Raw genomic sequence first — 17,729 nt, forward strand, 5'->3', positions numbered from 1 at the left:
ATATATATATATATATATATATATATATATATATATATATATATATATATATATATATATATATATATATATATAGATTTAAAAGGCTTAGGACTGATAACTCACTTTGGTTCCTTTTCCTTGTTTATATGTGGGCTTATAAGAATCGGTTATTTGTCTGAATGTCATTTAAATTTTACTTATATATATTTGTATATGTATATAAATATAAAAGTTATTTCATTCGGTTCAAATACCCTTTATAACAAGTTGAGAAAGGGGTTGCATTCATGAACAGTTAATACCAATTCAGAAAGTACATATAAATTATAATAGGTATAATTTATGATTCATAAAACATTGACTCACGATTCAAGTATACTAGAGTACACCATTTTACAAGAATAAGGGTTTGATTCAGAACTAATCAAGGGTATACAGCTTTCAAATACATGTTAAGAATACTAATTAAGGAACATACAATCAATCATTTATTTCATAATGATTGGGTTTTCATTATTATTATACATGTAACGTCTATATGCTTTTTATGAGTCAATAGATTCAGGTTGTTTAATTCATTTAAACAATAAAGTTAAAGTCTTGATATTATAACCAGAATCTCCAGTCGGGGATCGAAATAAGTTTGTATAGATCTATATTGGGATTGACAACCCCGCACTCAGACTGCTAGCTACATCCAGGCATACACGCCTATGAGTGACAGTTGTTATCAACAGTTTTAACTCCTTCAAAGCGTTGTTTCAGGCCATCTAGTCTCAGTATGGTTATAATAACTCATTAAAAAGATATTAACAATACGTTAATGTGTAATTAACTAAACATGAGTATATTTTCAAAGTACCAGTTTACTAAAATACAGTTTACAGTATTACATCTCGGTTTACAATAATAGCTGGTGAAACCAGGCACACTCACAATTACAGGTTTTACAAAAAGGAAATACAAATACAAAACATTGGTTTACAAATAGAACGGTTTTATGTGATTAAAACTACTTTTCATATACAACAGAAAATATAGGATTTTCTGAAACATTTTACATATTTAAGAAACAGAAAACATACTTTCAAACATAAATGCTTATGCACTCACTCAACTTTATGTTGATACTCTCTTTTAAAATTACTTGTATTCTAGTAGACAGGTACTCCCCGAGCTTTTGAGAAGATGGAGCTATTTTGAGTCATGTCTTCTTCTTTTGTATAACTATTTTGGCGTCAATATACATTGATTGAATACATGTACAAACTTATACTTATTAATGCAATGGTTGTTTGTACTTTGATTACTATAATGCATGTGTTATGATACTACAAATGAAGTCATCCACCCCTGGACGTTTCCGCCGTCTGGTTTGGGGGTGTGACAAAGATCTACCAAAGCTTATGAAGCTTTCATACATTGACACTTTTTTGTTAGTAGTTGCAAGATTTCCACACCCATGTGTAAATAAGTATATTGTATTCTGGAGGACAAGTACACCTTCCATTTTTTTTATAAACTTGATCTAATTTAGTGCTGCACATTTATGCTAAATTGTTTTATTAGATACCTAATATTTTCAGGTGGATGGAAGTGGGTAGTGACACCTCTGCAAATCCTTATGGAAGCTTGCCTGTGAGAGCTCTGGGAGGAAAGTGGATCTCGCACCTAGGCATATGATAATTGCATTATATTCCCCTAAAATGGAACATTAAATCATATTAGTTGAGAGGCAAATTGTAGGAAGTAGCAACGTACTTTACTCCTTGAACAAATATAGGCAACGTGCTTTATCCTCTACTCATAAATTAATAGAAATAAATTTACATTTCTTTACCCATAATAGCAGGCGCTTAGAGATTTTCTTTTCTGATAATTGCAATATGTAACTTATAACAGCAACACACTTGGGCTTACATATGGTTTACACATAATAGCGGTGTAGAAACAATTGTTTACTCATACTAGCAACATATTTACTTTTCTTTACCAATAATAGCAATATGTAACAAATAAAGTACAATGCATTGTCCATAGTGATAACAAAATGCAAGTACATAGGTAAAAAATAAAGTACATTGTTATTATCTATAAAGTACATTGCTATTCTCCCCGATTCCCCTACTTAAAAGCATCTGATTAACAGAAAAATCAGCACCACAGTATTACATTTATAAAAAGGGACTTTAATATATATATATATATATATATATATATATATATATATATATATATATATATATAGGGCTAGGTTAATTTGTTTCTTACATTTATTGTGTACTAGAATGCACCAATAAGAAATTTAGTAAAATTAAATAATTATTTAATTAAATAATAACAGATATTAAATGATTTCCATAATTATATGTATATTAAATGATATTCATAATTATAATTCTCTTTTTATGGAAACTAATTAAATCCGTCATTAATGTCAGCAATAACATTTTTCAGAATGAATGCGCATTTATGTTTTATGTATGGGGTTCGTTTTTTGTTTCAGTACTAACTCACTTAAAATACAATCAAGTTGCATGGAATCTCATTCTGCTAGAATACACTCTCATTCTTTTAGCACACAATAGATGTGAGAAACATTTGAACCTACCTCTCTCTCTCTCTCTATATATATATATATATATATATATATATATATATATATATATATATATATATATATATATATATATATATATATATATAAGTCTTTTTACGATCTCCTTGAACTAGAAGGTATATATATATATATATATATATATATATATATATATATATATATATATATATATATATATATATATATATATATATATATATATATATATACCTTCTAGTTCAAGGAGATCGTAAAAAGACTTCTCGTGAAGGTTTATCTTTTTTTTACCAGGACCCACACTTAGATCTGCAGTCCTAAACCATCTCACAATAGTTATTTATATCTAATCAAAGAACGTCTAATCAAATAATGTTGAACACCAAGAACTACTCATGGATATTTTTGAATTCATTCAAACAATCTTATCTAACTACTTGAGATCTTGTATAAATACCAAATCTAACAAGAATTTCAAAAGTGACACCTTTAAACAACATTCATATTACAAATAGAAAATCCAAATAATAGTATAAAAAGTACAGTAGATATTAGAAAGCAACACAATCATTAATTCCAGAGTATCTACGTGGCTTCTCTTCCTCTCGTAATCTTCACAAATCTTACAACGAAAGCAACATATATCTTGTCCATGGTTTCCTCGGCAAACATGAAAAGCTTTTGTCTCCACTGCTTCTTGAACAACAGAACCCCAATAACACCCCAAAACCCTGTTGCAAAACCACAAATTACGTCCACATAAAACAACCATACCTTAATCTGCTCATCATCTGCTTCATGTCTCTTCTTGATTGTTGTTTTTGGTGTTTGATCTTTGTGATTTGGGCAAGTCTTAGGCAATGGAGGTCCACATAGATCTTTGTTCCCTTCATATACTGATGGATCAGTGAGGGTCTGCAATTGATTTCCCGTTGGAATTCGTCCTGACAGGTGGTTGTGTGACAAATTCAAATGGCTCAAAAAGGTCAAAGCTGCTATGCTTGGAGGGATCCCCCCAATCAACTCGTTTCCAGATAAATCGAGAGAAAATAACTTCGTCATGTCTCCTATGGTGTGTGGAATATTCCCTATGAGATGATTATTAGACAAATTAAGAGCCACTAACATGGAAAGTGCAGTTAGCTCGACCGGTATTTCTCCAGCAAGTTGATTACTTGAAAGGTCCATGTCAAAAACCATATGCCAGGTTGTTGTATACTTAAGATCAACACCTTTCATGACCTCTTCAACAATCCCATCATTACCTAGATAGTAACCAACTTCCCCAGATCCACTATTATTAATCATGGCACTCAACTCTCCTAGACAAGGAGGGATGCGTCCCTTTAAGTTGTTGTGTGCAACATCCAAAGTTTGAAGATTTGCAGCTTTGCACAAAGACTCCGGAATTCTTCCAGTGAAATTATTTTTATGCAACCTCAAAACTACCAAAGATGTAAGTTTCACTCCTACCCACTCCGGTATATTTCCAGACAACTTATTGTCGCCCACATCTAAGATACTTAGATTGTGTAGATTCCCCAATTCTCGAGGAAGCTCACCAACAAAGTAATTGTCATTCAGTTTTAACCAATATAACGAATTAAGAGCTATGCTACTAGGAATGACACCAGACAACCGATTTGAGCTAAGTATCATTGTATACAACTTTTGCATGTTCTCAAGACAATTGGGAATTCCACCTATTAACCTATTTCTGGAAAGGTCAAGATATTCCAGATCTGTCCTTCTGCATAATGACCTTGGAATCATCCCACTGAAAAGGTTATTTTCCAAAAGTAATACCGGCAAAATTATAAACCGACCATAAGTTTCCCCATTAGGGAGGTTCATCAAAGGCCCATTGAGTTTGTTGTGAGAGAGATCTAAGCGAGGAATGATGGGCATCTTCCGCAACCATGTGGGCAGCCGTCCAGAAATTGAAGCTTTGGACAATGCTAACCACCCAAGTTTCCTTTGATTTCGAAGCCATTGAGGAAAACCATTTACAATATTGCAAGAACTGAGGTCAAGAAATACCAACTGGAATGGAGGCATCCAGTCACATGAAACATTGAATGTCAACTTGGTGTTAGAAGAAGCATCCAAGTACTTCAACATTGAAAGGTTAGCAAAATGGGCTTTAGAAACTACTCCTTCTAGAGAATTGTTAGAGAAATCAAGATATTGGAGTTTCAAAAGTTGCCCAATTGAAACAGGAATACTCCCATTTAACAAATTTGACGATACACGGACTGTTTGTAATGAAACCAGTCTCCCTAGAGATGTTGGGATGGGGCCCGTTAACCGATTAGAATCTAGATTCAAATACGTTAAATCTGTGAGATTTCCAATGGATTCTGGAAATGAACCCTTCAGTTGATTAAAAGAAAGGTCAAGTTTGGAAAGATTCCTGTGGAATGTAGGAATGGGACCGATTAACTGGTTATAGGAAAGATCAAGATCAAGAAGGTTAGGCATAAGAGGAACCAATGAACTCAACATGTTTTGCGAGAGGTCAAGTACTCTTATGGAACTCATGTTTATGAGAACAGATGGAAATGCACCTTCAATTGAGTTTTTGCTAAGAACCAGGTGCTGGATGTTAGAAAGTCTGCTGAAATTAAGATGAGGGGAAGATAGATGAATGTTATCAAGTCCACAACCTGACAAATGTAGCTCTGATAAAGAAGGTATCATGCTTAGCAGGTTTGCTAAGTTCCATGCCGAACTAAGATTAGAGAATGAAAGATCAAGGAATGTTAGGGATGAAAGGTTTTGAAAAAAGTCAGGGAGCGGACCTTCAAAAGAATTGAAGCCAAGATCCAGGCGTAGGATGTGGGGTAGTATTCTACTTGAATTAAGAAGAGGACCAAAATCAGCATTGGAAAGACTACACCATGACAAACTTAACACTTTTAACGAAGGAATCATGTAAAACAGCATGTCCGTTTTTTGTGCTCCACCAAGATGTACTGAATTCAATTCAAGATGCTCAAGTGACGAAAGGCCAGAAGTCCATGCCATATCATCTGCCATCAGTCCATCTTCGTATGAACTGATATCAAGAACCTTTAAATTAGAAAGATTACCAATGTGGGGAGGAATAATACCTTGAAAATCAGCATATGAGAGATTGAGGTAGCTCAGCTGTTTCAAGGACCCAATGAATTTTGGAATGCGGCTTTTATGAAAATTATTCACACTCAAGTCCAAGTGTTTAAGATGGCTCAACTCTGCCAAAGACGGGTTCACCTCATTACTATCTAGGAAGCAGCCACTATATCCTCTGAGATCAAGGCCCTCAACAGTTCTATCACAGTGGATTCCTTCCCACAGACAACAGTCATTGCCAACCCATGATGACAACATTCCACAAGGATCTTCAACACTGTCTTTGAACTTGAGAAGAGCAAGTCTCTCTTTCTCAGAGCAAATCACACTGGCATTTCCATCACCCAAACAAGTAAATGTGGTGGAAAACAAAAAAGCTAATACAAAAATGAAACCGAGCCCCAAACCCCTCTGATTCCCCATTATCAACCGTATGGCGGTCTAGTTAGATATTGGGAAAAAAATCAAGTAAGAAGATGGATTGTTAAGATGAAGCGATGGGTTGCTATGAGGAAGAAACTAGTTGTTTTATAGAGCCATAAATAAATAGAAACTCATTACCATGGAAGACTTCGAAGTCAATTATTCAATGACTGACTATTTTCTTTTTCTCTTGATAAAATAAGTGGTTTATGCACAAGGTTTCTGCCCATTACATACCCAATTCTATTTGATCAACTCTTTTATAAAATAAAACACAGTATTCAACATACAAGCATTCACCTTTTTTAGAGAAAGAAGATAATTTATTATTTACTGTATGTGTCAAGCCGGATATATAGACGATAATTTCTGTAACTTTAAATTCAATATTTGGTATTATCTTTTTAGAAAAAATAGTCTGTGAAATGGCATTACAGTCTTGTTAGTTGTTACACCTGAAAATTCAATCCAGGTACTTGGAAATGAGTTAGATTTTATATTCAAATGATTTAACGTGTACAATGTATAACCTTGGCCATAAGTGAAACGGCCCCAGGCTGGAGATGGGTCAAGCGGATCAAACGCATTGAACTATATTATTATCAATAAAATCAAATTAAAAGAAGACTGGAAATAATGAATCAATATGCGTTCAACTTATTTTTTAACTTGTGGTCATGACATTGAGTTACTTTGTTTGATTATTGTTAATCCGTTCTTCCATGAGCATATCGTGTTGTTTGGTTTGAAGAGATTAAGTGGTGATCAAGACATCAAGAAACTTATTAAAAGTATGAATAGAAATCAACAATATTGGAAGACTTGGAAGTCAATAAAAGATTAATATCGACAAACTTATATTATACTTCGGATACCAGATAGCTAGTTAGATTTGTGCATTACCAACAATCAAGTCAAATATTAAACAAAACGAAGAATTTATCAAATCCCACTAATTAGCTGACTTAATATATCTTGCAAATTTTCAAGAAAGTACCTTTCCAATAAAAATGATTTTTTTTCCTCTTGAAGCTGGCATCAAGCTCTTCATATTCAAGAGCTAGCTTTTACCAACATTCACACCTAATACAATAGACAGATTAAAGTTGTTGATCCATCTATAATATATCAGACTTAGGAATGATTTTTAATAAAAAGAATGCTCAAAGGTATTCCAAATCATATTTACATTTATTAAATTCAAATAAAAACTATTGTTGCATGCTGGAGCTCATGTCTGTAAGGTTGTCACTCAATGTGTATAAGAGGCTACGTACATCTTTGTTGACAATTACGGAAATTAAATTACATGAAAATATAAATTGTATTCTTTTGTCAAAAATGATACTTGATATCATGAAATAATTTAGGCTTAGACTCACAGTTATAATGGAATTCACTTATTGTCATGGAAGACTTGGAATTAATGGAGACTTTGTATCCACTAACTTGTATTCTGTTTGCTAAATCTTTTCCCTATGGAATATTTACTTATTGACAGGGAAGACTCGGAACTTAGTGAACAGTTTGTATCCACCAACTAGTATTCTTTCTGCTTCTAGACTATTTTTCGTTTTCAAAGTATATGTATTAGCATGAGTGGACTTGGGAGTAAAAAAGAATCCAGGCAAATAGGTAATTGATTGGTGCCTTTAAACATGCATTAAGCTAGGTTTTTTTGCTTAAGCCATTAAGTCATTATAAAAATAAATCAAACACCATATATAACTGTCTAGATACAGCTCCTTAGACAAGATACGCTGCCTACTGAAAAAGGTCTAGAAAGCTCATGACTTTATTTTTTATACATTCTCATAACTGCAGCTTAACACAGAAAGTCGCTCCTTGTAAACAAGTCTTCGAGAGCTTTTCTTCTGTTGAAACGTACAGTGGATACATTGGAATGTTTGCAGTTGTACGTGCAGTTAATAGCGACGTCAAGAAAATAGCGATTCCCTGTGCTGCTATTATTAACAAAATTGACCGCATTTTGGAATTTGAATAGTGTTTTAGTGGAGTTTATCGTCCGAGGCGGGGTGTGGTGCGTGGGTTTTGACCTAATTGCCCTTCCACTCTCACCTAGTCGTCGTCGTCAGCGTATTGAGTTTTGATCTAATTGGCCTGTCACCATAGACTTCTCTCACTACTAATCAATATGCCCGCTTTCTTTGGCCTTCAGAGACGTCACTGTCGCTGGGTATTTCTGTTTGTCTCGTTTCTTTTGCGTCTCTCTATTCGTCTTTTTTCTTCAATTTGTTTTGGTTTATTAGAATCGCCAAAAAGTAACGACAATAATCTAATAATTAGTTTTAGAAAAAACATCATAAATGGTCTATGTGGTATCCCAAAATCTGAAGTTTAGTCCCCGTGGTTTAAAAACGTCATAGATGGTCCCTGTGCTTTCAAAACTTTTGACGATTGGTCCTTATTGCTAACTTCGTTAAGTTTTGTCCGTTAACTAAAGGGCATTTTCGTCATTTCACTACCACAGGGACCATTTATGATGATTTCTCTTATTTTATAAAAAATGAAATAATATACAAAGGGGTCCAATCTCTCTCTCTCTCTCTCTCTCTCTCTCTCTCTCTCTCTCTCTCTCTCTCTCTCTCTCTCTCTCTCTCTCTCTCTCTCTCTCTCTCTCTCTCTCTCTCTCTCTCTCTCTCTCTCTCTCTGGGAAAAAGAAACCCACTCCCCCATCTTCTTCTTCTTCCTCACCTATATGAACAAAGCTAAATCTGATGTCCTTCTTCTCCGTTTTGATCAATAACTTTGTACAATGCATTTGGATCTGATAGATAAATACATGATCCCACCCAGTATTCCTCTTCCAATACAACTATCTATCCAAACCATTCAATAAAACTATGTTGTGTCTCCTTTTCATTGTACAACTCTGACTGAACTCTGTCGCACCGCAATTAGGGTTCGCCACCAAGATCAATGATGAAAAGAATGGCATATAGAACAACTCAGCTTCGTCTGGATCCAAAATAAACCCTGGTCACGTAAGACCCAGATGAGATGGAGAAGAAAATGTGGAAGAAGATTAAGTGAAAGAAACAATAGAATGATCAGAACATGAAACAAAATTCCAAGAATTTCCAACTAGCAAATCAACAAAAGCTCCAACAATAAACTGATGATTGTTCTTCCCATTCATTCTCAAATGCCATCGCAACAACTTTTCCAAACAAGCCTAATCTTTTAAATTATGAGTCTCCACCATCTCCTTCATCGATTTCTTAAAACCCCTGTAAGGATTCTCAGATTTCATCACCATCACCACACTCTCTTTGAGGAATAAAGACGTAATCCCACACCATCGAGCGGTCCTTTTTCCGTTTTAGAAAACAGAGGCACCCAAAACTCAGATTCGATAAAAAAAATTCCATCTTTGTGACGAAAATGGTTGTAGAATGTTAGAATTAACAAAGGGAAACATGTTTGATCTTAATATGGTTTGGCAATCTAAAGAATAGAAAAAATTTTAGAATTTAAACTTATTGCCCACCAAGTGTTTGATCTTTTGTCTGAATAAGCTTTCCATGCTGTAACTTATAGTTCTTAGTTATGCTCATTGATTTCAGCAATTTGGATTCACAAATTTTTGTTTAAGCCATCAATTTGGCATTTAAATTTCTTCAAGCAATCGTTAAAATCCTTAAATCATGAGCTGTTAAGAGAAAGACTTCCAGGGAGAGAGAGAGAGAGAGAGAGAGAGAGACCTTTATATATTATTTCATTTTTTTTAAATAAGAGAAATCGGCATAAATGGTCCATGTGGTAGTGAAATGACGAAAATGCCCTTTAGTTAACGGACAGAACTTAACGGAGTTAACAATAAAGACCAATCATCAAAAGTTTTGAAAGCACAGGGACCATCTATGACGTTTTTAAACCATGGGGACTAAACTTTAGATTTTGGGATACCACAGGGACCATTTATGATGTTTTTTTCTTAGTTTTAATATTTTTTAATGTTATTTATATATATGCGGTATCTAAATGTTTAACAAACTAGTTTATAGATTTAATATGATAAAAAAATTGACATGCTTCCAATTTATATGCATAATAGTTTATTTATCGTTATTTATAATAATATTTTTAGCATTTATACCATAGCATGAGAAATATATGTATATATTTTTTTAATAACTCGAACAGGTATGTACTTTATAATTTTTTAATACTTGGGATAAACATTAATGGAAAATTCTTCATCATATGCTAAAAGAAAAAGATAACCCTAGATACTAGGTATAAGGTAATTCTAAATGCTTTAAGTGGTTTAGAAGGCAAAAGAACCCAAACCTCAATAATTCGTATTGCCTTCACAATCCACTAAAAATTAATTCAATATCTTTTTGTTATTTCTATCAGGTTCCTTGTTTAATATGTGCTAATAGATTCTTTGCTAACAAATTATTTTAACATGTTCTTTGCTAACAAATTGAGATGATGGAAAAAATCCCATCACGTGATTTGCTTATTTTAACATATTGCATTGGTGATTTAAAGTGCCCCCACTGGACGCATCTTCTGTTTCCTTTGTCTTGCACACAGCGACCGCATCCAATCGGAATCTATTCGTCCGTCAAGTGGTTGAGAATGTGGTTTATGGCTCTAAAGCTGGGAACATTTTGAAGATGCGTAGGGTCCATGAAAGACTGATCTTGACCATGTTGACTAATGTTGACCAAGTTATATGGTACCTTTCTTTTTCCTTTTTAGTTTAGTTCATCTCGAGCTCATTTTAGTCTTTTTATAACTTGAGGACAATTTAGGTTTAAGCTTGGGGTGATTTGATAGCTTATTTTATTTCCTTATTTTTATTAGTTTATTTTAGTATTTTAGCTCTTTTTATCAATATTGCATTGTATTTTATTTATTTTCTTTATTATGGATCATACCGGGTGTTTTTTATGTTGCATGAGGTATTTTGCAGGGTTTTCGGTGTTCGTTGCGGACGCGGGTTGATTGGAAACGGGCTTAGTGGGCTCTCGAGGCATTATTGGGCTTGGCGGATCCATAAAAGGAGATTTGGGCCTTAAGAGTTAAAGAATTGGATATTTTGGGCTTGTAAAGATGGGTCATAAACTTTTAATTTGGGCTTGGAGCATACATTCCTTGAAGCTAAATGATGATTGGTTAGTTTAAATCACATGGATATGGAGGGGACCAAAGGAATCTTTGGTAGTGGAAGGGTGGAGTGGAGGAATGAAGGACCAATAGCATTACAACAACATTTGCGCGGGTGGAAGTTTCGTCGCGCGGGTACCCACGCAACTGCCCAGTTTGGGTATTTTGGTCATTTGGCACACCATAACCTTAGGGGATCAGATCTAGCAGCCATACTCTCGATTTTACACCATTGAAGAGCTGAAGAAGGCGATTTTGAAGCTCAAGAGTCATTTCTTTTCATCTTTCCAAGTTATTTGGTAGTTTCTTTATGCAATTAGACTTTTGTGATTGTTGTTCTATTGCCATGAGTGGCTAAACTCTCTATTTTGGTAGACCTTGTCTAAAACCTCTGAATGTTTGTGGGTTTTTGAAGGATTTATGCTTATTTATCATTTATCTTATGCCAATGATTCTAGTTCATATTTCATATGCTTGTTTAGTGCTTTGATCATGAGCTTGGTACTTTAATAAGCAATTGTTGGTTTATTTCTTTGGTTTAGCATTGAACCATTGAATTTACTTAGAACAAAGGCTTTATGATGGTAGAAATCATCTCTAGCTTATGAATCATAACTCCTTTATGGATGTGTAAGCATTGACATCCTCTAGGAATTGGGGATTTCTTCATTCTTAAGGCTAATCAACTTCTTGGGTTCAATTGCTTCAATTGACCCTTGATCTTGATTAAGAAGGTGTGTTGGGGGCTTCCCCAACCTCCATACTACCTATGAGAAATCTTGGCATATCATGCTTCATGATTGTTATAACCAATTTGGGATGAATGATAAGCTTCATGTTAAATTCTAATGATAAACACACAAATGTTCATTGTGTAGAATTGCTTTGGTTTACCAATTCTCTCGAATATTTGAGCATCTCACTTTCTTGCTTAATTGCAAGTTTTTAGTTATTCAAGTCTTTTAGTTTTCAAGAAATCATAACACCCCCCCCCCATTTTAGTTTAATTGTAGTTAGTTAGTTTATTTTCACTAGTTCTATTGGATTGCATTGGTGATTGAATACAACCATTCCCCGAGGATCGATACCCATTTTTACCATTATATTACATTTTATTTGCAAACAAAGGGTGTAATTTGCTTGGTGGACTTGACAGCCCACCAAGTTTTGGCGCCGTTTCCGGGGATATTGGTTATTGTTATTTGATTGTTTATGCCTAGGTCTAGAAGAACCGGTAAACTACTCTACAATCCGGAAATTGAAAAAGAAGCGAAAAGGTTGAAAAAGTTAGCCAAACAAGCAAAGCAACAACAACTAGTTCAAGCTTCTTCCTCTTCTCCACTAATCAACATAGAATATCAAGTTCATACTTAAAGTGATACCGACACCGAACCGAGTTCTCCAATTGTTGGTCATTCCTTTGAAGACATTCCGTTTTAAAACTACATAGCCATGAATCACACTCCACCTCACAATCCCAACCCAAACCCAAACAATCAAGATGCCAATACACCACCCAACAACCAAGACAACAACGACAAGAACCTCTCATATACATGCCACCTTGGAATCAAGCCCCTCCACAAAACCAACCCAATTATCAACCACTACAACCACTACAACCAACACTTCCACCAACACAACCAACCTCAAAACAATGCTTTTGAAGTTCTACAAGTACATTACCCAAATCAACCCAATTACCAACACCCTCCAATGTACCAAAACCCAATGTACCCATAACAACAACCTCCCTACAACCAATACCCAATCTACCAACCTTATCCACCACCAATGTACAATCACCAACAATACCCATACCCACCTTACCAACAACATCCTAATTAATTGCAACAATATCCTAATAACCACAATCCACCTAACCCCCCTCAATAGTTGACACTTAGACAAATGATGGAGACAGATGTTACTCACACACCTCTTGTTATTGTTTATCCTGCAAACCGCCGAGGAATTGAATTGAAGTCAAGTTTCATACATCAACTTACCAAGTTCCATGGGTTCGATAGAGAAGATCCTCAAAAGCATTTGAAGTCTTTTCATATGATATATTTTAGCATGTTGCCCGAAAATGTGACATTGGATGATTTCAAGTTAACCGCATTCCCATTCACCTTGGAAGATAAAGCTAGAGAGTTGTTATTCGACTTACCACCAGGATCTATTCACACATGGGAAGAGTTACTCAAAGCCTTCAATAGCAAGTTCTATCCCACCTCACGAATTTCAAGCCAAAGAAGTGACATTTTGGGGATTCGTCAAGGGGAGAATGAGACTTTTCATGATTTTTGGGAGCGATTCAACAACTTGTATACAAGTTGTCCTCAACACAACATCCTCGAACAACTACTTCTTCAACAATTTTATGAGGGTATGAATGAAAAAGATCGAAGGATGATTGATGCTTCAAGTGGTGGTGACATCTTCAACAAGACACCTCAAGAGATAAGATCACTTTTTGGAACCATTTCTCAAAATCAAAGGAACTTTGGGACCCGAAATGAAATGAAGAGAAATTCTCCACAAGTGGTTGGTGAAGTTAGCAACATTCAACACTTGGAATCAAAGCTCTTGGATTTGACTAATGTGCTAAGTCAAATGGTGGTGGGAAGTGGTCAACAATTAATGGTGTGTGGAATTTGTGCAATGACGGGGCATTATACGGATAAGTGTCCCTCACTTGGTAGTGAACCGGAGGATTTTAATGCAATGAGCGGATATCAAGGTCAACCAAGACCCATGGGATTTCAAAACAACTTCAATCCAAATTGGCAGAATAACCCAAACAACCCATACCCACCAAAGCAAAATCCACCAAACATTTTGATGAGACCCCAACATCCGCAATATCCTTCCCAAAAACCTTCATATCCACAAACTTCTTATAACCCTCAAAATTACAACAACCTCCGCAATAAGGCCAATCAAGTGGTAACCATCAAATGAGCCTTCAAGAACTTGTTACTTCTCTTACTCAAAGCCAAACCCAATTTCAACAAGAGACGAAGAACACTTTCTCCAACATTCAAGCACAAATTGGAGACTTGGCCACCGCTCTCAACAAGATATAACAAAGGGTTAAACTTCCATCTCAAACCGAGAAGAACCCCAATGTGAGTGCAATAACCTTAAGAAGTGGGAAAACCTTTGGAGAAAGCAACCCCAACAGAGTTTCAAGAGAAGAAGAAGATGAGGTTATTGTTGTTGAGCCGCCGAAGGTTGAAGCGACTCCAAAGGACCCAATTATGCCAACCAATGATCAACCCGACTCTTCCAACAAGAACATCAAGCCATTGGTTATACCACCACCTTTCCCCTCCCGGTTGACTTCTTCAAAGAAACAAGAGGAAGAGAAAGACTTTCTTGAGACTTTCCGCAAAGTTCAAATCAACATTTCACTATTGGATGCCATAAAGCAAATCCCACGCTATGCCTGCACCAACAAGAGGAAGTTTAAGGCAAATGAAAAGATTCAAGTCAGTGCAAATGTGTCCACGGTTATCCAAAAGAAGTTACCACCCAAATGCAAGGATCTGGGAATGTTTGTTATTCCTTGTACTATTGGTGATTTGCATGTTGAAAGTGCCATGTTAGATCTTGGAGCCTCAATCAATGTAATGCCATACTCGGTTTTTCAATTTCTCAATGTTGGACCTTTGGAAGAAACTGGAGTCATCATTCAATTAGCAGACAAGTCAAGTGTATTTCCAAGAGGCGTATTGGAGGATGTACTAGTACAAGTCAATCAACTAGTATTTCCCGCGGACTTCTATGTCATTGACCTTGAAGAGAAGACTCCTTCCAAATCATCTATGATCCTCCTTGGAAGACCTTTCATGAATACCGCTCACACAATTATTTATGTCCATAATGGGAAGATCACAATGGAATTTGATGGAGAGACCATTCACTTCAACATCTTTGAAGCCATGAGATACCCTAGCAACATTTCTCCATTATATTGGGTTGATGTGATTGAGCCAATCACCCAATAATTATTCGAGTTATCAAATGGGGATCTTTTGAAGATGGTGCTCAACATAAGTCTTGATGGTAAAAGTTTGAAGAAAACATTGGATATGTATACATTGGACTCCGAAGTTGAAGAGATTGTGAAGACTTTAGAAGTTAACAACTCAACAAAAAGGGATGTTTCTCAAGTTGCCTTATTTCATTCTCCAAACAAGATGCCACCTTCCATAATCCACCCACCCACACTTGAATTGAAAGTCTTACCTAGCCATTTGAAATATGCTTATCTAGGTCAAGATGAAACTCTACCGGTGATCATCTCTTATCAATTGAAAGACTTTGAAGAAAACCAATTGATTGAAGTCTTGAAAGATCATAAAGAGGCCATGGGGTGGACAACAGCGGACATTAAGGGGATAAGCCCTAATGTATGCACTCACAAGATACTCATGGAAGATGATTGTAAGCCTAGGAGGGAAGCTCAAAGACGATTAAATCCTCCCATGATGGAAGTTGTCAAGAAAGAGATAATAAAACTCCTTGATGCGGATATGATTTACCCGATTTCCGACTCCAAATGGGTTAGTCCGGTTCAAGTGGTTCCCAAGAAAACAGGAATCACGGTTGTTGAGAATAACAAAGGAGTAATGGTACGCACTCGAGTTCAAAATGGATGGAGGGTGTGCATCGATTATAGAAAGTTGAATTCGAGCACAAGAAAAGATCACTTTCCTCTTCCTTTCATCGATCAAATGCTCGAGCGATTGGCAAGCAAGTCACATTATTGTTGTCTCGATGGATACTCGAGTTTTCATCAAATACCCGTTGCTCCCGAAGATCAAGACAAGACGAATTTTACATGCCCTTTTGGCACGTTTTCCTACAAGCGGATGTCGTTTGGATTATGCAATGCCCCCGCCACATTCCAACGATGTATGGTGAGCATCTTTTCAGAGTATATAGAAAATATAATTGAAGTGTTCATGGATGACTTCACCGTATATGGCAATTCGTTTGATAAATGCTTATATAACCTTAAAAAGATTGTGAAACGGTGAATTGAGAAGAAGTTGGTGTTAAACTATGAGAAGTGTCACTTCATGGTCAATCAAGGCATCATCTTGGGACACATCGTCTCCAAAAAGGGAATTGAAGTTGGTAAAGCCAAAATTGATGTAACACCCAAAAATTCAAACCAATTTTAAACTTTTAAAAACACATCAAATTCGTCAAACATTACATCTTTGTTTTCAAAATATTATTTGTCAGAGTATATCCCAGAAACATAAACATAAAGTGAGGAGCTGTACGATCATGCCTTCGCCTTGCCGCGATCCCCTGATGTACCTGAAACAATAAACTGAAACTGTAAGCCCGAGAGCTTTGTGAGTTACCCCCCCCCCCCCAAAAAAAATATTGATGCACATACAGTCCATATAACCACATCAGTAATAACCTATCATAACAATTGAAACAACATACAATGTGTCCACAGCTTTACGAGCTGGATTACCCCTGGGCCCTCAGTACGAGTCTGGAATGCCTACCGGGCCCTCAGCTCGTATCTGGAATGCCATCGAGCCCTCAGTACAAGTCTGGATGCCTATCGGGCCCTCAGCTCACATCTGGAATGCTCTCGAGTCCTCAGTATGAGTCTGGACTGCCTACCGGGCCCTCAGCTCATATCTGGAATACTCTAGGGTTTGTTGGCTACCGCACGGAGCAGTACAACCTCAACCCATCCCACATAACATGTAACACATAACATAACTACTGAGCATGCAATAATCATATAACATCATAGGTAGTCCTACAGATCCACCTAACTGGAATAACCACTAACATGCAACACTAACTCATACTCAACATCCAATACTGCTACGATAACACATCCAATGGGCCGGCCTTGGTGCCTTAGACCCCTTAGTATAGTGAGGATAACTCACCTTGCAACTGTCATCTGAAACTAGAAAGCTCAACTCCCGGATCACCAACACGAGCTCCACCACCTATAGTTACCATAAAACCCTTTTTCATAAATCTCCAAATTACCAGAATACCCTCAGAAGTCAACTGGTCAACCCTTGGTCCAAGTCAAAGTCCACAGTCAAATTCGATAGTTCATGTTGACTCGACTCGTCGAGCGCAGTTCACCGACTCGTCGAGTCCTTCCTGAACTCGAGAAGTCGTGAAATCCTTGATTGGCTCGTCGTGTTCCCCTTTAACTCGCCGAGGTCATACGTGTCTAAGAATTGGGAGAAACCCTAGCCGACTCGCCGAGTCTTCGAACGACTCGCCGAGTTCAAGGTAATCTTCAACGGACTCGCCGAGTTGTTCATCCAACTCGTCGAGTTCATGGCCATCTTCAACGGGCTCACCGAGTTCTTCATGCAACTCGCCGAGTCCTTGCATACCTTTATCCATGCAGACGCTTTTTAAGCCATAGCAAGGTTCCAGATTACAGATCCAAGCTTCTAGG

The 17,729-nt window shown here is 36.3% G+C and overlaps 2 protein-coding genes across 2 annotated transcripts; one reads left to right on the plus strand and one right to left on the minus strand.

Annotated features, from left to right (window-relative positions):
- Nucleotides 1–3,163: 3,163 nt before the first annotated feature.
- On the minus strand, nucleotides 3,164–6,115 carry LOC145131904 (receptor-like protein EIX2). The gene is made up of 2 exons (XM_079066548.1): nucleotides 5,084–6,115; nucleotides 3,164–5,023 (listed from the first exon to the last, which is right to left on the minus strand). Exons 1-2 carry the CDS (start codon nucleotides 6,113–6,115, stop codon nucleotides 3,164–3,166), a joined length of 2,892 nt encoding a protein of 963 aa, XP_078922674.1.
- Nucleotides 6,116–14,523: 8,408 nt separating this feature from the next.
- LOC145131905 (uncharacterized) lies at nucleotides 14,524–16,308 on the plus strand. Its single transcript, XM_079066549.1, has 2 exons — nucleotides 14,524–15,006; nucleotides 15,307–16,308. Exons 1-2 carry the CDS (start codon nucleotides 14,524–14,526, stop codon nucleotides 16,306–16,308), a joined length of 1,485 nt encoding a protein of 494 aa, XP_078922675.1.
- Nucleotides 16,309–17,729: the final 1,421 nt, after the last annotated feature.

Source organism: Lactuca virosa, chromosome 8 (genome assembly GCF_052849685.1).
Source record: "Lactuca virosa cultivar CGN04683 chromosome 8, Lactuca_virosa_CGN04683_v6, whole genome shotgun sequence".
Taxonomy (NCBI): domain Eukaryota; kingdom Viridiplantae; phylum Streptophyta; class Magnoliopsida; order Asterales; family Asteraceae; genus Lactuca; species Lactuca virosa.

Coding starts and splice junctions, on each gene's coding strand:
- LOC145131904 (XM_079066548.1), bottom strand. CDS start 6,115: ATGGGGAATCAGAGGGGTTTGGGGCTCGGTTTCATTTTTGTATTAGCT. Junction 5,024..5,083: donor TACTTGACCTCTCGCAAAAC/ATGTTGAGTTCA, acceptor CTTTCCTATAAC/CAGTTAATCGGTCCCATTCC.
- LOC145131905 (XM_079066549.1), top strand. CDS start 14,524: ATGCCAACCAATGATCAACCCGACTCTTCCAACAAGAACATCAAGCCA. Junction 15,007..15,306: donor CAAGAGGCGTATTGGAGGAT/GTACTAGTACAA, acceptor GATCTTTTGAAG/ATGGTGCTCAACATAAGTCT.